Consider the following 21,466-nt stretch of genomic DNA (forward strand, 5'->3'; position numbering starts at 1 on the left):
TCTAAACAAACCCTCTTGGTAAGCTAGTTATTGCTTTGTGTGTCCTATCTTTCTTCTCTATTTTATTTTTTTAAAGATAGCCATGACATTACAGTCCGATTTCACTGTAGGTGAGCCTCCAGAGAACCCAACTTATAAATGGGAAGACTTCTTATTCCCCTACCTGCCTATGTAGGCCTGCTTTTTGAAAGAAGCCAGGCAGGAAAGCATGTGCTTCATGTGATTCCCTTAGTATGAATCTGTAGACTAAAAATCTCATAAGAAGTGAGAGAAAAGACTACCAGAAGTTCAAGGCCCTGTCTCAAGAGATGGGGAGGGAGGCAGACAGATGGACAGGTGGACGGATAGACAGGGGGGGGGGGAGAGGGGGAGAGAGAGAGAGACAGAGACAGAGACAGAGACAGACTGACTTTCTGAGAATTCACAATCACAATCAGTCTTTCATGTATTCTTGGTTATGGTCACCCAAGTATAAGTGTTTCAACAAAATATACTTTAAAATGAGTGCTTTAGTGTAACAGTAATGCCCTGATGATGTTAGGGCTCTCTTCTTTATGCAGGAAAAACTCCCATGTAATTAAAATGTATGCTCTCTAATTGAGAACTTGGCTTAATTAGATAGCATCTTAATCTTCAGCCTGATTCCCAAGATGGTCATTTTAATTCTGTCATCTTAAATTGCAGAAAAGGGGGGTTGAAAAATACATGGTTATCATCAAGCATATAGTAGGGCAAGGTTATTAAAAAGTTTTCTTTTTCTTCTGGTGGCTTTGTTTTCTATTTGGTTGGTTGATTTTGTTTGTTTGGTGTTTGTAATCCAAGTCCCTCTTGAACTTGTAGCCATCCTCCTGTCTCATCCTCTTGAGTGCTCTGATAACAAACACATCACCGTGCCGGGTCTAAAAATAGTTTATGATTGAGATAGATCCTCAGCCTCTCTGTACCATAATGACTTTGCTGTTCTGTGCCATCTGTGTTTGAGATGTGTCTACGGTGTTCACAAGTGTGTGACTCCCCAGCAGCATGTATAGTGAGCAGGCCAGGTGCTAGTGTTGTCTCTTACCATAATTACAGTAGCCCAGAGAGGTTCTCAAGTTTGGTGAATGTATGCAGCCGCAGAGAAGGTCTTGGTGCTCTGGCTCTGGCCTCCAGCTCCCTAACTGCTGTCGCTCCTGAATTCTGGGGAATCCTGCCTCTGTTGTCATTGCTGCTCTGTTTCCACTCTTTCTCTTTGGTTTTCAAGATATGTTAACTACATAAAGGCATGTATTCTTCATAAATGCAGATTTCTTTTCAGGCTTAAGTCCTTGTTACAGTTAACTCACTGTTATTGCCTTGCTAATCAGAGATGTTTTGGAGCACTCATCAACCAACACAACAGGAAAAGGGACTTTAAACAGGCACTTTGTTCAACTAACACCATGTATATTCTGGAAAAAAAAATATGTCATTTAACCAGCTTTCAGTCTGTTTAACAAACTAGCTCATAGGATCAGCAAGAACCTTCTGAATAGAATTTTAGTGGTGCAGGAGCTAGTCCCTGATGTCAACAGATGGGAACACATGAAATTAAGAAGCTTTGCATAGCAAACTATCAGCAGAGCACACAGACTGGGAGACCAGCTTTGCTAGCTATGTGTCAGTCACATAAGGCTAACGCCTAGAATTTACAAAGAAATGCAGAAACTAAACACCAAAACAGTAAAACTGTCAGCCATCAAATGGGCTAATGAAATAAACAATTCTCAAAAGAAGAAACACAACTGGCCAATGATTACTTTAAAAAGTGTTCAACATCTCCCCAGGCATTAGAGAAATGCAAACTAAATCTACACTTCTCCACCGCTCACCCTAGTGAGGCTAGCTGTCCTCAAGAAATCTGACAACAAATATTGGAGAGGATGTGGGGAAAGAGAAGACCTTATTCATTGCTGGTGGGCATGCAGATTAGTATAGACATTAAGAATGTCAGTTTGGAGGGAGCGTCAAAAACCTAAAGCTAGAACTACTGTGTAACCAGCCATTCAACCCCAGGCACTTACCTACTGTAGTGATGTTTACACACCCATGTTCAGTACTGCTCTGGACATCTGCTTGCAACAAAATGGAACCAACACAGATGCCCACCAGCAGATGAATGGAGAATAAAATGGGGTATACATGCAAAGTAGAATATTACTCAGCTGTAAAGAAAAAGGAAATTTACAGGAAAATGGATGGCAAGTGTAATAATAAACAAGGTGATACAAACTCAGAAAAAAATCCTCCTGTTTTCTCCTTGCAGACTCTAGCCTGTAATGTGTAGTGTATATGTGTAAACAGGTAGACGTGTGGGGATGGTACTGTGTAGAAAGGAGACCAAGAGAGCCTTATGTTAAGTGGTGAAGAAAGAATTCGGGCAGAAGGACGTGAGCTGTGGGAAAGGACAGCAAGCTAACCCCCTCCCCAGTATCAACTCCATCATAGCTGCTTTTTCTTTCTTTCTGTGGTATAAGTACATAAAATTTAACTGATAGTGAATGTGTGAGCCACTGAATGGCTCCCTGGCATCTGAATGGCCATTCTAACTGTGCAGAAGTTCCCAGAGGTGTATAAAGTTTGCAAGTGGGCAGTGTTGGAGTGGCCACACTAATCCAGCTGTGCAGCGTCTCATTTGTGAGTTAAGTAAAATACAGTGATGTTTCTTTATACAATTTGTAAAACACTTAACAGGCTAATATAATTCATTATAACTTTCAGACTAAATAAACTTGAAGATACCATTGTACTAATTAAAGGAAAGATCGAAGAAGTGAGTCTTCCTGTGGAAAAGGTGGATGTTATTATATCAGAGTGGATGGTAAGTAAAGTAAGAAAAAATTTTTTAAACAAACATGTTAGCAGTTTTTACTCATATTTGATTGAGTGATTATGGTAGCACCTTTGGTGGTGGCTGATTTCAAATAGTGCTAACTTTGTGGCCTCTGCTGGGGTAACAGACGCGTTCTTCTGTTATGTAGCTTTGCAGGGTTAACTCTGAGGATTACCCAGAATGCTCTGAGCTGGGCTATCCAAGTATCTCCATCCTGTTCACTGTCCTCTCCTGTGTTATACTGCTTTATAGATTATGTTAAAGCCTTGAGTCAAGGCAAGATATTTACATATATGATTAAATGATGGCAATTACCAATGGATAGGGATTATTGATATGCATAGATGAAATCTGAAAAGTGACAGATTTCCTGTGTGGAAAATTGAAGGTATTTTAAAAGGTCTGTTTGATATTACATGATACTATATTATCATGTGATAATTTTATCAAAACAATTTCAAACAGCTTAAGTTATAAATTTTCTATAATTCTTCTATAAGCATAATGACAGTCCAGCAAAATAGTAACTTTGGAAGCTTTTGAAGTGTTGGGATTTAATAGTCAGTGTCATCTGGGCGTGGATAGGCTTGTGGCCTGGTGTGTCATTCCAGGGGGCAGGCCCTGCAGCCCTCTGGTCTCACTCAAGTTGTTGCATGTTGAGCTTTGTTCTCAGCTGGCCTGCTAGTGACACCCCTGCAGCTGGCACTGTGAGGATGGGTGCTCTTCTCTGCTCTCTGCTTTAGGGGATAGAACTCATATGCATTATCATTGAAATTTTTAAGTAATAATAAAAAAATTATGATTGTTAAGCACACTCATTTATTTACACATACTTTGTTTTCTGAAGTAAGTAATCTCACGTGGCTTAGCTGGTGGCTCAAGATGAGGATAGATAAGACCTATCACCTGCTGCTGTTTTTCTTTACATTTCTTTCTTCTCTGTGGCTTCATTTGTGGAAGTGTTTTACCTTGGCTGTTTGCTAAGTGCCTCTACTTTGCTGTCAGCTCCTTAAAGACACATGCTGTCTGTTCCTGCATACCCTTTTCTCCATTTTGTTTTATTCTGTTTTTATAAATTTTTATTGTAATTATATAATTACATCATTTTCCCCTTCTTTTACCTCTCCAACCTGTCCCAATTGTGTGTACCTCTGTGTGGGTGTGTATGGTTGTGTGTGTGGGTCTGTGCTAGATACATACATGTGCTCAGTCCACTTAATGTTACTCGTGTGTGTTTTCAGGGCTGAAACATGGTTTGCTTTTGTACTGTAGTTGAGCCTTCTGTCATAGCCATCACGGCTTCTGTTGTTATTAAACCTCTTTTCTCCAGAGGATGAACCACAACTCACACAGTACCAGCAGATTCCATCATGTCTCAGTGTAAATAAATGATGATGGGCTCTCCTTATAGGAGAGCTTGTCCTGACAGAAATTCACTGGCCCCGACACAGTCGTATTTGTGATTTTCCTGTTTAAGTGCGAAGGCGGATAGTGCGTGGCAGGTTGAGGGTGTCACTGGGAGTCAGCCTGCCTGAGTGCTTAGCCTCTTTCATTACCTCTGGGGCATGTCATGGAGCTTCTCAGTGCCTTGGTTTCCTGTGCTGTAAAATGAGGAAACAGCAGTACTCACTTCATGGGCGTCAGCGAGGATCAGATGACCGACTGCTTGTGGATGTCTCAAGATGGCTCTGGAAACAGCTGTTCGGTTTCGGACAGTAACACATTGAGTGAATGAGTCCCTAAACTGGGTTGTGAAGCATGGGATGGCTGAGTAACTGTCCAGATGGCTCTAATGGACAGCAGGCCCTGCAGAGACTGTGCCAGGATTCATCCTGTTATTCCTTTCAGACGTGACATTCAAGTCATCCCAGGTTTGTCTGTTATTACCAACCCCTTTCAGTTCTGGAGAGCAGCTGTGACCTTGATGCCCTGGATGATGAGGACATCATCCTCACACATCATACCTGCACAGTGCTCTTCCCTTCATGGCTGATATGTCATCTTGTAGATGTTATGGTGGGATTTTAGTGTTTGTTTCTCAGTCACTATTCACTGTTCTAGCAAATCTATATTTCAGAATGTTGGTGCCAACTGTCCTTTGACAGTGGCCTCTCCATGCTTCACTTTTCAATCATCTCTTAACATGAACACACTCACAAGTTCTCTTTCATGTGCCCTTGAGCCCTATATACCTGATTGATGGCTGTGAACATCTGCTTCTTTCCTTAGCTGCTGGGCACTTTGTTGGGTCATATTGTCTCCCACAGAACCTTTTCAGTGGCTTGGAGAGAACTGGTTCCAGTCCAGATTATTTCTCCTGCAGATACTGTTTTCATGTAAGTAGCTCATAGATTATGTATTTGAAAATGTCCAGTCTCCTTGGAGGCCATGTTTTTTTGGGCTGTAGTTGTCGATCATCTTAGGCCATGTCTTCAATGCACCTGCCCTGTCATAGCCTCTTCTTAGGACCCTACATGGTGAGTGTTTTGTTGTTGTTGTTGTTGTTATTGTTGTTGTTGTTGTTTTCAGTCTCTAGTCCTTGCTCTGGGTTACATTTTCCTCCAAGTCCTTCCTAATTGCTGCTGCCTTTGTCTTATGTAGTGATTGCTAAATCTTTGCTTGATTCACTTCCCTGGTTTTCAAGCCTGTTCAGCATCTCATCTTGTTGCTTTACCTTCTGTCCTTGAATTCTATTCCTGTTTCCTGATGAGTAATGCTCATGTGTTCCATAAGTCATGTTCCTTACCAGGCTGGAGTCTGTATCTTTTTACACCCTACCCTCTCACATTTATTGTGTAGAATGACAGGAGGGAACTGCCATTGAGTGTTGAGTAGCTGCTGTGCCTTGCTTTGTTTTGTTGGTTTTGTTTATCTACTTCTGCATAGGTGTGGACTCTGCCAACTGCTCTAACTGATGAGGGGGTGACTTCCTGACCGAATTTTCCTTCCTGAATCATCTCTCCAAGAAGCAGTGTGAGGGTGGTGTATTTCTAAGTCAAAGACACTCAAGGCTCATCTCTCTTTCCTTTCTGAAAGGTCTTTTAAGTTTTGATGCCATCCAAGAATTTGAAAGATTTACCTAGGATTGACATTCAGAGAATGTTGGGTTACGTAGAGGTAGATAACAAATGGCTGTTAAGGGCCTGATACTGCCAAAGCTAATTTGGCTCTGGACTTGCAGCATTCTCACTGCCCACATTCTTGGAGTTCAGTCAGTCTGCCTTTGTAGGTACAGTTTCTTGGGAATGTTCATGCACACAGTGGAACAAAGCCCCTTGTCAACTTGAAACACAGGAAGTACACAAGGAATTTACCTTATTGACTTTGGCAGGATTATAGATTACTGGCTTTGGCTCAGTTCTTTGAGCCACATCAAGCATTAAATTGGGGCTTTGCATTTCCCTGAGGCTGATTTGTGCTTGAAAGTCCTTCAAAGTGGGTGGAGTGGGGAGGAAGTGTTTGACCACATGGTACCAAGCTGTTTGGGAGAGTACTAAATTCACTGTGTGTCTGGCCTTGTTATATGGACAGTTTCTTGGAGTGCACCTCACTGAGCTGCACCCCAGGCTTCTTTACCAGGTTTAGCAAATGCCTTTAGGATAGATGCTTATTGATGCATCTAACAAGATGGACTTTTCTTATTGTATATTTGTTGTATTTGGAAAATTGTGGTCTTATTCTTTTAACTGTCTAATCATACTGCTTGCTAGTTAACATTTTTCTATAGCCTTAAAATCCTCTGTGTGTGTGTGTGTGTGTGTGTGTGTGTGTGTGTGTGTATCTGTTATGGAATCTAGTATGTTTATGGTACTTGAGGCTAAGTAATTTATAGATAGAGACAAAATTTTCTAAAAATTTACAGTTTTCCCAGCTGGAAGTCCAAGATCAAGGATTTGATAGGTTCTGTGTCTGGCCATGGTCTGGTGTCTGCTGCCAAGAATAGTAACTTGTTGCTGTGTGTGCTCTAGAGGGGCAGACACTGTCTTCACTTAGACAAGAGTAGAAGGGGGGCAAGCCCACCATCTCATGTGTGACAGGCTTCCTCCTCATGGATCAGTTACTTTGTAACAATCTCCAGTTCTATGTTTTTGAGAAAAGGTCTTCTGGTAATGTATAGCCCTGGCTGGCCCTGAACTCATGAACTCACTGTACACATGCTTTAGCCCCTGCGTGCTGGGATTGTAGGCATGCTCCATCATGTCTAGCTTCCCTTCCATCTCCTGTATAGTCAATTAAATTTTAGTTAGCATACAAAATAAAGGACTTCTTATAACATTTTCACATATGTATATCACTGTATATGGCTCTAATCTCCTGTGGCCTGCCTTCCTGCTGGTCCTTTCTTCGTCTGTGTGGCTCCCTTTTGCCGTCCTGTCATTTATATAATATGTAAGTATGTGTGTAATTTAGATTGACTTCATGTGAGAGAAAACATAATAGTCCTTCTTCTTGTTACCCTTATTTTCCCTTCTGTCAGCTTCTTCCTCTATAGTCCCATCAATTTTCTTGTCCTATGTATGAATGTTTTAAATACAAAGTTTGCATATGAGAGAAAAATACATTTGCCCTTCTTGTACTTCATATCAGTACACTGTTGGTTTATCTTTAATATATGAATTTGGGGAGACACACTGGGATCTTTGCATACTCTGCTAGGTTTCTCTAATATGTTTGTCTTTATTAAAGGTGCCAGCTTATACTTTGGTTGTTCTTATTAAGTGTGGCCTACTTGGTTATAATTAATCATCCCCCTGAATTTGATGTGGGGACTTTTGCTTTAGATTTACATTACATCCTTAAGCCTGAGAACTGAATCTGGGGTAAAGGTACATGTGTTCTGAGATCTTGAGATGCTGCTACTTCTTTTTATAGTTTTCTAAAATACTGCCACAGTGTAAGGGGAAGGGTATTATACTGATCAGGTCAGAGTGCCATCTAGTGGGAGGAAGATTTTTAAACTTTAGAGTTTTAGAGTTTAGAAGAGCCAAGTAGAGGAGGGGCACCTTTTTCTCCAGAAACCATGGCACTAGAGAGTAAGCACTATGTAATCAGGGGCCGGCAGGAGGGCCTTGGTGTTGCAAGACACTGGCCAGCACATACTAGGTTCCTAGCAGGAGTAGCCATGTTCATTCTCCCTTACACAGAAGGTAGTAACCACGTAAAGGAGTAGGAAACAGTAGGTCTTCTGACAAATGTCTGTTTTACATGTGTACAATTTCACCATCTTTTGAGTACATGCTAATATCAAAATATTAAAAATTTATCCTTCAGCATTCCCCTGTTACTCAGGACTCATCCCGTCTTCCACCAGAACCTGTGGTACACTGGTGAAGTGTGTGCATTTTGATACAGCATGCTCATCCTTTTAACATCTTCCACCAGAACCTGTGGTACACTGGTGAAGTGTGTGCATTTTGATACGGCATGCTCATCCTTTTAACATCTTCCACCAGAACCTGTGGTACACTGGTGAAGTGTGTGCATTTTGATATGGCATGCTCATCCTTTTAACATCTGCTCTGAGGCAGAATAGAGTGTGGGGCACTATATGTATTCCAGACCTGTACTTGGGTTCAGTACAGCACAGGTATACTCTGCACACTTTTCTATTCCTGCTTTTTGTATACATCTTCTTTAAACCTAGACACTGACTACTGACTGCTGTAGCTACAGCCTTTAAGTATATTTCTTTCAAACTGTTCCTCTGTGGTTTCTGCTGTGATTGATCATGACTTCCATTGTGATCATGGGTCTGCTATGATTGTGGCTTCTGCTGTGGTCGTGACTTCTGCAGAAGTGTTGAATTTCAAGTGTCAGGAAAGGCTATGAAGCCTATGGGCACATGCTGTTGATTCTCATTTCCCTTGTGATAAAGGAACAGACTCTAGTGCCTTTCCCTCAGCCTTGTTCACACCTGTTTCATGATCGTGTGTCTGCCGTGTGGACTGTCCTTCTCTGGTTTAGGGTACATGTGTTCCCTTGTCCTTAAATGGAGTGTGATGTGTCACTTGAATAACATTGATTGTGGTTAACATTCAGTCTTATGCTTATGTTCAAGTCAACTATGGAGGATTCTTATTACATTTTGTGTCTGTAGGTTTTGTTTCCAGTGTTGTGCCGTTATCAGATGCTCATTCATCAGGGTGGTTCTGTGCTCTGATAAAGGTTGGCTTCTTCCTATGATAACGTGTTCTTTGTTCATGATCACAATTTTGGTTCTTCAGTCTTACTGGACTTTTTTTTTCAGCGTTTATATTAGAATGCCACACGTATTTCTGCCATTTCCCATTTATTTTTGTTCTTGTGACACTGACAGTTGAACTCAGGGTCTTGTTCACACTAGGCAAGTCCTTGACCTCTGACCCACATCTCCAGTCCTTCCCTTTAGATTGTGTTCTGTATTTATGTGGGTTTCTTATGTAGTAAACACAGATGGTTCCTAACATAAGATACACCCCTTATGGCTTGTCACCTTTATGTTTAAAACCCTTCTGGTGTTTGCCCAGCAGTGGCATAGCTGGATCATATTGTGGATATAGTTTAGTTTTTTTTTTAAATGTCTATTTTATGCTAATGGGTGTTTTGCCACATGTATGTATGTTTAACGTGTAAGTGTCTGGTGCCCATGGAGGCCAGAAAAAAATGTCAGATCTCATGGAACTGAAGTTACAGGAGGTTATGAGCCTCCATGTGGGTTCTGGGAATTTAACTCAGGTTCTCTGCACAAGCAACCAGTGATGTTAACCACTGAGCCATCTCTCCAGGCTTCATACGTTAGTTATTTTGAGGCCCTTCTCATTTCCACAGTGACTACACTAGATTCCACTCCCACCACTTGAGTAAGTATACACCTTGTCTCTTTCTGTGCCTTTTTATGAGGTCTGAGTTTTGAGGTCAGATTCCTTTCCCCCTTACACTTGGTCTTGAATCCACTCTTGGGCTTTCTGCCAGGCAGTTTGATGATACTGGTTGTAGTGTTGAATGTGCTCTGAATTCAGTAGTTGTGTTAGATCCCGTGGTTAGATCCTGTAGGCTTGTTACTTGTTGAAAGCAATCTTTTATTTTTTCTCTAAATTACTTTGCATGATTGTCAATAGTCTTTCTTCAGAGTAACTGTTTTTTTAATAATTTATTTATTTTTTTCAAATTATAATTTTTACTCATTCACACAAGGGTTATAAACACAAAGGCAGGACATGGGGAAGGGGATGACACTGGAGCGTGGGTATTCAGGGGAAATACAGATATCTTTCAGAACTGGGTATCGGCTGGGTGAAGGTTGACGGGACAGGTGGCTATGTCTCTGCCTATGATTCACTTGTCCTTAGCTAAGTTGGTATTATCTGCCAAGGCTACCTATTTACAAGGTCTATGACTACTCAGGCTGGTAAATTTCCACAAAAGCTGCCTGTTTACAATAGCTGATAGCCATCTGTTTCAATATTTTTCCACAGAGACCCAAGAGTTGGTGTTCGTATACATGTATGACAGGCCTATTGCTGATTTTAGGCCTATGGCTGATTTTAGGCCTTCAGTGTAAAAGCAGGGCTGCCCCTGACATCTCCTCCCTTCTCTAAGTATAGAAGGGCTGTGGCAATTCTAATCTTGCGAAGGCAGGGATAGAGGCCTGACCTCCAGTACTTGAAGGGAACCTTGTAATGGCTCCGGTCCCCCTGTCATTGTCCAGTGAGGCATGAGGGCCATACCCATCCCGATGTCTTTTTCCTGGAGAGGGGATACTTTTGACATCAACCCCTATGCAGTCAGGCTTGTCCCTCAGGGAACCCAGAGAGATATTTTTAACTTTTATTTATATTCCCTTGCAGTACTTAGCCTCGCAGCCTAAACAAGAATTCAGATCGCCAGTCAGAGGGGGTTCTGGGTGGCCCCTCTCTGCTTGTTCTAGGGGTGGAAGTCCCCTCTTTTAGGTTGGGTGAAGATGGGTTTTGGAAACACCCTGGATAGAATAACGACCTCATATTAAGTCTCATGGTCCTCCATAGCTAACTTATGATGATGTATCTGAATAGGTTTTGCTACCAAATTATTTATCTGTTGTTTCATAAAGTTAGTCAGCCTATTTAAGGCCCAGGGACCAGAAGAAATAAGCAAAAATAATCCAATTAATGGTCCCAAGATGGGAGGAAGTAGGATTGACAACCATGGAGAGGCTGAAAACCAGTTCTTGTACCAGCACTCATCTTTCTCTTTCCAAACTTTCAGGGACCATGGCCCTCCACTTCCACTTATGTCTGCCAAGGCCCCCCTCAATTACCTATACAGGTGGAGACATGAGTCCCTCCCTTTGTGCTCTCAATCTGGAGGTTTAGACTTTGGGAGCTCTGGTTGAATCTTTTGATATTCCTTCTAAGAAGGACCAAAGCACCCACACTTTGGTCTTCCTTTTTCTTCTTGAGTTTCATGTGGGCTGTGAGTTGTGTCTTAGGTATTGTGAGCTTTTGGGCTAATATCCACTTATCAGTGAGTGCATGCCATGCATGTTCTTTTGAGATTGGATTACCTCACTCAGGATATTTTCTAGCTCCATCCATTTGCCTAAGAATTTCATGAACTCATTGTTTTTAATAGCTGAGTAGTACTCCATTGTATAAATGTACCACATTTTCTGCATCCATTCTTCTGTTGAAGGACATCTGAGTTCTTTCCAGCTTCTGGCTATTATAAATAAGGCTGCTATGAACATAGTGGAGCATGTGTCCCTGTTGTATGTTGAAACATGTTTTGGGTATATGCCCAGGAGTGGTATAGCTGGGTCCTCAGGTAACACTATGTTCAATTTTCTGAGGTACCGTCAGACTGCTTTCCATAGTGGTTGAACCAGCTTACAATCTCACCAACAGTGGAGGAGTGTTCCTCTTTCTCTACATCCTCGCCAACATCTGCTGTCACCTGTGTTTTTGATCTTAGCCATTCTGACTGGTGTGAGGTGGAATCTCAGTGTTGTTTTCATTTGCATTTCCCTGATGACTGATGCTGAACACTTCTTTAGGTGCTTCTCAACCATTCGAGCTTCCTCAGTTGAGAATTCTTTGTTCAGCTCTGTGCTCCATTTTTTAATAGGGTTCTTTGATTGTGTAGAGTCTAATTTCTTGAGTACTTTGTATACCTTGGATATTAGCCCTTTATCAGATGTAGGATTGGTGAAGATCTTTTCCCAACCTGTTGGTTGCTGCTTTGTCCTATTGACTGTGTCCTTTGCTTTACAGAAGCTTTGCAGTTTTATGAGGTCCCATTTGTCAATTCTTGGTCTTAGAGCACAGGCCATTGGTGTTCTGTTCAGGAACTTTTCTCCTGTGCCCATGTGTTCCAGGCTTTTCCCCAATTTCTCTTCTATTAGTTTCAGTGTAGCTGGTTTTATATGGAGATCCTTAATCCACTTGGACTTGAGCTTTGTACAAGGAGATAAGTATGGATCAATTTGCATTCTTCTACATGCTGACCTCCAGTTGGACCAGCACCATTTGTTGAAAATGCTGTCTTTTTTCCACTGGATGGTTTTAGCTCCTTTGTCAAAGATCTAGTGACCATAGGTATGGGGGTTCATTACTAGGTCCTCTATTCTATTCCATTGATCCTTCTGCCTGTCTCTGTTCCAATACCATGCAGTTTTTATCACTATTGCTTTGTAGTACAGCTTGAAGTCAGGGATGGTGATTCCCCCAGAAGTTCTTTTATTGCTGAGTGTAGTTTTCGCTATCCTGGGTTTTTTGTTATTCCAAATGAATTTTAAGATTGCTCTTTCTATCTCTGTGAAGAATTGAGTGGGAATTTTGATGGGGATTGCATTAAATCTGTAGATTTCTTTCTGCAAGATAGCCATTTTTACTATATTAATCCTTCCAATCCATGAGCATGGGAGATCTTTCCATCTTCTGAGATCTGTTTTGATTTCTTTCTTCAGGGGCTTGAAGTTCTTGTCATACAGGTCTTTTACTTGCTTGGTTAGATTCATACCAAGGTATTTTATATTATCTGTGACTATTGTGAAGGGTGTCATTTCCATAATTTCTTTCTCAGCCAGTTTATCTTTTGAGTAGAGGAAGGCTACTGATTTGAGTTAATTTTATATCCAGCCACTTTGCTAAAGTTGTTTATCAGGTTTAGGAGTTCTCTGGTGGAAGTTTTGGGGTCACTTAAGTATACTATCATATCACCTGCAAATAGTGAGATTTTGACTTCTTCCTTTCCAATTTGTATCCCTTTGACCTCCTTGTGTTACCTAATTGCTCTGGCTAGGACTTCCAGTACTATACATAATAACTGTTTATTTTTAACTCTCTCATAACTTGGTTTTGCCTAGGGATGTTTTAGTCATTTGGTTATTTGAAATTAGGAAAGAGGCTTGTACTGAAAGTATCTGCCTTTATTATTTAATCACTTATGAACCTGTACCAGGAAGACATCATGAACATGTTAGGAGTCAGCTTCCTGTTCTCATGAATGTCAGTCTGCAACCATGGTTTAATTTTGTGTGTTCTTTTGTGGCTCTTAAGTTTTGAAGGGCAAATGCAGTGTTTAATTTTATAAAGTAAATGTCAGTTTTGAAGGAAGACTGCCCCATGAGCATCATAGGAGGCAATATCAGGTATAATCCTTCCAGATGGTGCCCTACAGGTGAAGCAGCAGCCTGTGAAATTGTACTCTGAATTGCACTGCAGATGAGTGGGGCGTTAGGAGCCAAGCTTTCTGCTATCAGTAATAAACGATTTGGTTCAGAACCAAGGACAGTTCCCAGGAAGTTAAAGGCTGTTTAGTCACCTGGGAAGCCTTCAGTGGAATGAAGTTCAGCAAACTGGAAAGTTAAGAGGAAGGACGATTGCTATCAACAGTTCATACACCATCTTTACCCACTCACTTTTAACGAGCTGTGTTCATTTTCTTGGTGCCATCTATGTATTAGTTCTACATATAATCTGCATGTCACATAATCCTCCACACCAATGTTTTAGAGCTTACCAAGATACCACTCTGAAGTATTCTGATTCACATACTTTAAAGTCTGATCCCATTTGACATGTTTTCTGGGAAGTTTTTTATTTCAGAATACCTGCATCCTGTAGTACCCATGTCATCTCAATATAAATACGTAATCATCTAGATTCAGAGCTTGGATTTTGTCATCAGACCAGGTTCACATTCTGCTTCAGTTCATTCACCGTCGGTGTGACCAGGATGTGCGTGTGTGTGTGCGTGTGCGTGTGCATGTGTGTGTGTGTGTGTCTTGAGCTATTACCATTTCTAAGCCTTGGTTTCTTCTTTAGGTGATTGCAGTGACAAGTATATTCTGGGAGATAGTTAAGTGAGCATTATAAAGCACAGGCAACACAATTACTAGCAGTTTTGGTTTTAAAACAGAAACTGTCACTTTAGATAACTTTATTTTATTTTTTACCAGAACATTTTAAAAGCAAACTTCCTTTATTTTATCAGTGTGGATACACATGAGTACATGCTGTTGCTCATTCAGAACTTGTAGCTTTAGACAGTGTGGACCATGTGCTTACACTTCTTGGAGCTAACACTGCAGGGCCATTTATGATTGGCTGAGAAGAAATAGTCAAGAAAGTATATGCAGATAAAGGACAAACAAGAGAGTATACATAGTGGCATCAGAAAAATCTATTTTAATGGATTAACAATTTAGAAATTACATGAGTACCAGAAAAAACAGTAACCAGTGAAATTGTCAAGCTCTGAGTCTTCAGTAGTATGACAAAGCTTCCAGCTGTGACATGTACATCTGTTTAAGAGAATGTTTTCTCATTGACTGGCTGGCTCCCCAATTTTTTTTGTTTGTGTTTTTGTGTTTGTGCGTGCGTGCGTGCGTGCGTGCGTGCGTGCGTGCGTGTGTGTGGTTGTAGTGGTGATGTCTCCTTATATAGTCCTGACTGTTCTGGAGCTCACTATGTCTACCAGGGTGACCTCAAACTCAGAGATTCTCGTGAGTGCTAGGATTAAAGGTACATGCCATCACACCCAGCCAACTCCCTTGTTCTTTTATTTAGGCTGTATCAATGACGTTGACATCATAGAAGCTCATATGGGGGCAGACTCTTGCATTAGAATGGAAACCTGATTAGAGAGAGTCTTGGAGACAGGAAGAGGAGGTGGAGATGGAAGCACTGACTTGTGGTTGTCTGCCTCCGTCCCTGTAGCACTGCCTCTGTGATAGATATGTTGGTCTCCATGGATACCAGGTACTATCTATGCCTAGGCTTGCATATGAACCACGGGCTTCTTTGTTTTTGATAGTCTCTGACCATGGACAACTAAGTGGAAACCCAGCAGCAGAAATCTGCATCTGTGGAGGGTATTTGTGCATGAGCAGTTGCACCCTTTGGTTACTCTAGAGGAGATCCCCAGGGTTGGAAGTGGAACGGATTCTGATAGTTTGAGCTAATTGTTTTCATTGTGCTTAAAATTGTATTTCTTAGTTATAAATTATAAAGACATTTTGAGAGATTTTATATTTCTGTGTAGCTTGATTGAATAATTCAAGAAAAATATATTCTGAGGGTATTAGCTCATTTGTCAACTTGACAGTAGTTAGGGTCCTTTTAAAAGAAAACACCTAAATTGAGAAAACAACCCCACAAGATTGGCCTGTGGCCAAATTTGTGAGGAATTTTCTTTTTTTTTATTTTTTAAGATTTATTTTTATTTTATGTACATTGGTGTTTTGACTGCATGTATATCTGTGTGAGGGTGTCAGATCCCCTGGAACTGGAGTTACAGACAGGTATGAGCTGCCATGTGGGTGTTGGGAATTGAATCCAGATCCTCTGGAAGAGCCATCTCTTCAGCCTCAAAGAGGCTTTTTTTAATTGATGATTGATTTGGGAGAGCCTAGCCCATTGTGAACAGTTGTACCCATAGGCAGGTAGACTGGAGTTGTGTAAGATAGCAGGCTTTGTGTATGGGTGCTTTGTCTGCACATATGTCTGTGCACCACATGTGTTACTGGTGCCAGAAGAGGGCATTGGATTCCCTGAAACTGGAGTTACCAATGGTGATGAGCCATCCTGTCAGGGCCGAGAATTGAGTTCATTCCTCTGGAATAGTAGCCAGTGCTCTTAGCCGTTGAGCCGTCTCTACAGGACTTTAATTCTTTTTCTTCCTTCCTTTCTTTATTTTATTTTATTTTATTTTGAATTTTTGTTTTTCAAGACATGGGTTCTCTGTGTAGCCCTGGCTGTCCTGGAACTCTATCTGTAGACCAGGTTGACCTTGAATTTAGAGATCTACCTTCCTCTGCTTTCCAAGTGCTGGGATTAAAGGTGTGTACCACCCATGCCGAACTTTAGGCAATTTTTCTATATCTTGGGTGAACAGATGTCTCTCTTTTAAGAATTCCTTGGCATAAATAATGATTCACTTTCACCAATGCAAAAATGTCCATTATAATCATTCTTGTGCATAGATCTTTATGAATGTGTAAGTATTCATTGGTGGAATTTCATACATCTCATGAACATATATAATATGTATGTTCCCTGAACATACACAGCATATTAACAGGTGCTAGTGTTTAGAATTTAGCATATGACTGATATACTTGTTCAGAAGTTTCCATCTGAGCCTTTGTTTCTGTGGTGTAAGCACCCCTGCAATGCAGCATGGCTGCCTGGACATTTTCTTATCCATAAGTTAGTTTGTGCAGAGGAAGTTGACCTGTTTCTTGGTTACCCACCTGTGGGGATGGTTTTGGGTCTGCTGCCTTCTTTGTTCTGTTTGTTTATGTGGTTAAAGAATAGAGTGTTTATCCCACCAGAAAATAATGTGTGCGTAGAACAAGGGAGCAGATGAGAAACAGCTTCCATTAGAGGGCTGATGTGAGGTGCAGCTGTCCATCTCCCTGATGCTGAGAGATGTGGTTGGCCCTGGAGGAGGAAGAGTAGCTGCAGCATGTGGCTGTCTGACAGTACGTAGTATGTGCTGTACCAATAGAATATGGCATGTTAGGACCCCAAGAGTGTCTACTTTCCCTGTGTACTCCATTTCCCTTTCCTGGGAAAAGCTCACTAGTGTTTCTTAAAATCTGGTTGTACTGGGATCCTGTTCCTTGAGCTGAATTTCATATAACACTGTTTCTTGAAGATGCTGGTGTGTGGCAAGTAGAAGACAAACTGCAGTGGGGATGTTATAACACTTACTCAGAATATGGGCAGCTACCCTGTTGTATTAAGAACTCCTAGTGTGCACTATGAACCTCTCTGATGAATGAATGAATGAATGCTCATCTTGCTCCTTGATTTAAACTTACCCACTGAATTGCGGTAGTGTTGTCTGTATAATTACCAATGAAAGCTCTCTAGACAGTGCATGCTTTGGGAAGGCACTTTGAGGTGGGCTGTCACGTGCATACCAGGTTATAGGGCAACATTTAGTGGTTCTGCCCAGTGGATGCCAGTAGTGTTTCCAACCTCACCTCTACTAGACTGAGAGAGACAAAGTCTATCAGGACCACTACTCCCAATTAACTATGTAACATTCCTGGGAGCTGCAGGGCTGATGAAGTCTCTCTTTCATTAGTGAAGGAAGAGTATACTGAAAAGTGGGGTATAGGTGCAAATTCTGTACTTGCTACCATAAGAACCAGTTGGATCCTCTTCACACCCAAGCCTGGCTTTCCAGTGCTTACCCTATATAGAACTTCTATATATACAATGACAGAGTTACACAACAGAAGCAGGTACTTGTTGAAAGAGCTGTCAGCTGCTCCAATTGGTCGCTAGTGACAGTGTCCATTACTGACGCTCATCTTTTCCTTTCTGTGCAGGGCTATTTTCTTCTTTTTGAGTCAATGTTGGATTCTGTCCTTTATGCAAAGAGTAAATACTTGGCAAAAGGGGGATCGGGTAAGTACAACATTTCAGTTTTAATCTGATCTCAAGATGGTACAACCAAATGAGCCTTTGAACATCGAGCACACTGTGTATAGCTGAGTGAGTGGAGATAAAAGATGTTTTCACTGGAAGGAGCCTTGGTCACTTAAAATACGGGAGTCCAAGGTCATAGTTTCCTAGGACATCTTCTATTAAAAGTTTTTTTGTTTGTTTGTTAAATAAAAACATAAAGACTATGATGGGAGGTTTTTAATATTCAAATTAAAAGCATCTTTTCAGTTTTTAACCTTTTGTCATTACTCTGTTTTCCTTGCTTAATTTTAGCCAAAGGCCAATAGCATGTTTCATACTGAGTTAGAGACTATTTCCTTTAATGGCAAATTTTCCTTACCTCACTAACTGATGAGTCTCTCTACTCTGTGGTTTAGTTTAGTGTTAGAAAGGTTTGAAGTACCTCCCACCTGTAAGTTGACCATATGATCCCTATCAACTTGGAGCCTTTTTTTCCATGTCTGTGTTTTTTTCCATATCTTGTTCTGGTTTCATCCTGGTGGAAGGGTGCACTTCTGGGCCTTGTGCTTAGAAGTCTGTGAGACTGAGAGAAACAAAGTCTATGAGGACCACTACTCCCAATTAACTATGTAACATTCCTGGCAGCTGCAGGGCTGATGAAGTCTCTCTTTCATTAGGGAAGAAAGAGTATAAACAGGGCTTAAGAACAGGGCCTGTGTTTATTTTGAGGAAATTCATGGCTTCTTGAACACAGAGTGGAAAAACTGCTTGTGTGTGGAGTCCTAGTGCCTCCCTTCCACCTGCTTTTCCTGTTCCTGGCTTTCCCTGCCCTTCTCTGCTCCCAGAGCTCCACGAGTCAGCAGACCTGACAACTATTGACCCAGAGATGACTGCAGGGACCTGTCAGACTGGACAGAGCACTGGGCCTTGCTCCAGCCCTCTTCCCGTAGTATCCTGCAGCCATATAGGCAGTTACTGTATGGTTAAAGCCCTCAGGGCAAACCAGGAGAGTTAGGGCAAGTCCTGCAGACAGCAGAACACTCTAGCAGCACTCTGTGTTCCCTCTTTCTTGAGGTGCATTGTTATATATTCCCTGCATCCACTTTAAACTAGTTCTTGACCTCTGCTGTGAGCCTGGCTAGAATTTGAGAGGATGTACCCCGAAACAATTGCGCATCTGTGATTATTATAATCTTTTCATAACTGAAGGAAGTAATATCACTTGATGATTCTCCAGCAGCCATTCCCATCACCCTTGCTTATGTTGTACATAATCCTCACCACAGCCCTTTGAGATTTGGGGAACAATCTCAAAAAGGTGTCCAGGAAGATGATGCCATTAAGCAGCCAAGCAAGCATTTCTTTTTCTTTTCTGATTTTTAAGCTCATATCTGCCTGACCTAATCAATATTCATGTTCTTTTCACTAAACCTTGTTTCCCTTATTAAAATGCGTTTAAAACATCTGACTCTTGCTGTGGGGTTCTAGGGACGCCCCTCTCCACACCTCCCTAGTGGTGTCCATTGATGTCACTGAAGAACTGACAGCAGCTAATGCATTTAAATCGAGTGCTCAGTGAGACTCATTAGCCCCCACAGCCACGGGACCATGGCAGCTGGAGGGATGAACGGGAGGTTAATGATTCGAGCTCAGTCCATATTTTTATATAACTGATTAACATTCGGATCATCTGAGGGTGTAGTCAGAAGAACTGGCATTGAGCTACCTGAGCAGTGCTGTGGAATGCTATTTGTTAATATAATGAGGAGAACAAGAAATAAAGTATGAGCAACGTCAAATGAACCGTTATTGCCACCAGATGCTCATGTGTATTGTAAAGTTTTACTCTATGTTTTTCAGAAGGAATCTTTACCAAGCAATTGGTAATGTAAAAATTTTAGAAAGAATGATTGCATTATGGAAGAGGGCATGGGTATTGTAGGCCCACATGAACATAATGGGTCCACGATGTAAATCTGAGTTCATCTTTCTCCTCCTCTCTCCCATGAAGAAGAGTTAAGTCAATGTAAAGAAATACTAAGTTCTTGGATAAAGAGAATTAATGCCAAAAGCTGTCAGCTCACTACTGTGAAATATGGTGAAATTCCAAACCATTAATTATTAAAGGTGGATGAGAATTTATTTTCCCTTTTTTTATGTTAAAAATTTTACAGTAGAATTCTAAGTACTAATATCTATACTAACAGGTTTGTCTTCAGTTTTAGCCGATTATGAAATGGCAAGAAATTTTCAAAGTAGCAAGGCCCTGGGGAGGCAGAGACAGGTGGAAGAGCCCTTCCATGTAATAAGTGCATCCTGAAGTCTGGGTAATAAAACCAGATGTTACTGGTTCCTGTGTGGGAGACTAGTTGAAGAAAATAGAAAATCTGGTATAGCCGCAAATGTAACTAGAACATTTTACAATATAGGAAACTATTTTTAATAGCAAATTTAAAAATAATTACTTAAAAACATAACAAAGCCAAGTATGGTGACTTATACTTGCAACCCTAGCACTTGGCAGTTGGAAAGCAGGAAGATCAGGAGTTCAAGGCCAGTCTCAGCTACCCACTGAGTTTGAGCCCTGGCTCAACTCAAAATATAAGACCTTTCATTAAAGGGAGAAAGAAAGGGATAAAATGAAGTAAGGTTTAGCTAGGCTTAGTGGTACATTCTTGTAGTCCCAGCACTTAGAAGGCTGAGGCAAGAAGGATACTTAGGCCTTGAAGTTCAAGGCTAGCCTAGGCAACATACTAAAACTTTGGAGCAACCTTCCCCAAAGAGCTTACTCTGGACAAGAAATTGAACATTGTAGTTTAACCAGTGAATCAGATAGATTACAAACACGTTAGACTTGAGGGAAGAGTTCTCTAAGAACCTAAATTTGGAAGCCCTGAAAGAATGATTTGCACAGTTGAGAGCGTGTAACAGACTATACTCAAGCAAAGTCTATAAAGCAGGAAACCCACTCAGCTCCTACCATCAGCTTCATTTCTAACTTATCAGTGGATGAATGACAGCTCCCAGAAAAGGACATGGAAAGAGGACATGGACAGGTGCTGCCTCTGTCATGTTTCCCACATGCTTAAGTGGAGGACACAGGATCTTCCTACTACCTTCTGGAAGTGTCAGTGCTTTCACTGAGGTTTAAGACTCATTTCAGGATCATAGCACCTTTTTTGCACTCAGAGAAAAAGGCGAGGTGAGAGGGAGAGGACGGAGAGAATGAGAACACGAAGGTTAGATCTGGACCTGTCTTCCTCAAGTTCTCTCCACCTTACTTCTTGAGGCACTGCTCTCACTGAACATTTGGCCTCCACATTACTTTAAAAAGACTTGGAATTAAGACAGGATCTGATGAATAATAGAACAGATATAGACTGTAATGAGGCTCTCTGCATTGAGCCCCCTAGTCTGTGAGCCCCTGTGTTTACAGCTCTTCCTTGCAGGTACAAAGCTCTGTTGTTTTTCAGCTGCCTGCTAGTGGTAGAGAACATCCAATTCCTCCCTTCCCCTTCTTCCCCTTCCCCTTCTTCCCCTTCCCCTTCTTCCCCTTCCCCTTCTTCCCCTTCCCCTTCTTCCCCTTCCCCTCCTTCCCCTTCTTCCCCTTCCCCTTCTTCCCCTTCCCCTTCTTCCCCTTCCCCTTCTTCCCCTTCCCCTTCTTCCCCTTCCCCTCCTTCCCCTTCTTCCCCTTCCCCTTCTTCCCCTTCCCCTTCTTCCCCTTCCCCTTCTTCCC

At 41.5% G+C, this 21,466-nt stretch overlaps 1 protein-coding gene across 2 annotated transcripts in view; it reads left to right on the forward strand.

The window, feature by feature from the left end:
* The window catches only part of Prmt3 (protein arginine methyltransferase 3), an 88,913-nt gene that overhangs the window by 22,138 nt on the left and 45,309 nt on the right, over positions 1-21,466 (forward strand). For both annotated transcript variants that reach the window (XM_028787446.1, XM_028787448.1), the window contains 2 exons: positions 2,740-2,839; positions 17,652-17,730. In XM_028787446.1, the coding sequence (XP_028643279.1) occupies positions 2,740-2,839; positions 17,652-17,730 (179 nt within the window). The remainder of the gene's footprint in view (positions 1-2,739; positions 2,840-17,651; positions 17,731-21,466) is intronic.

The sequence above is a fragment of the Grammomys surdaster genome, unplaced genomic scaffold (genome assembly GCF_004785775.1).
Source record: "Grammomys surdaster isolate TR1022 unplaced genomic scaffold, NIH_TR_1.0 125635, whole genome shotgun sequence".
NCBI lineage: Eukaryota > Metazoa > Chordata > Mammalia > Rodentia > Muridae > Grammomys > Grammomys surdaster.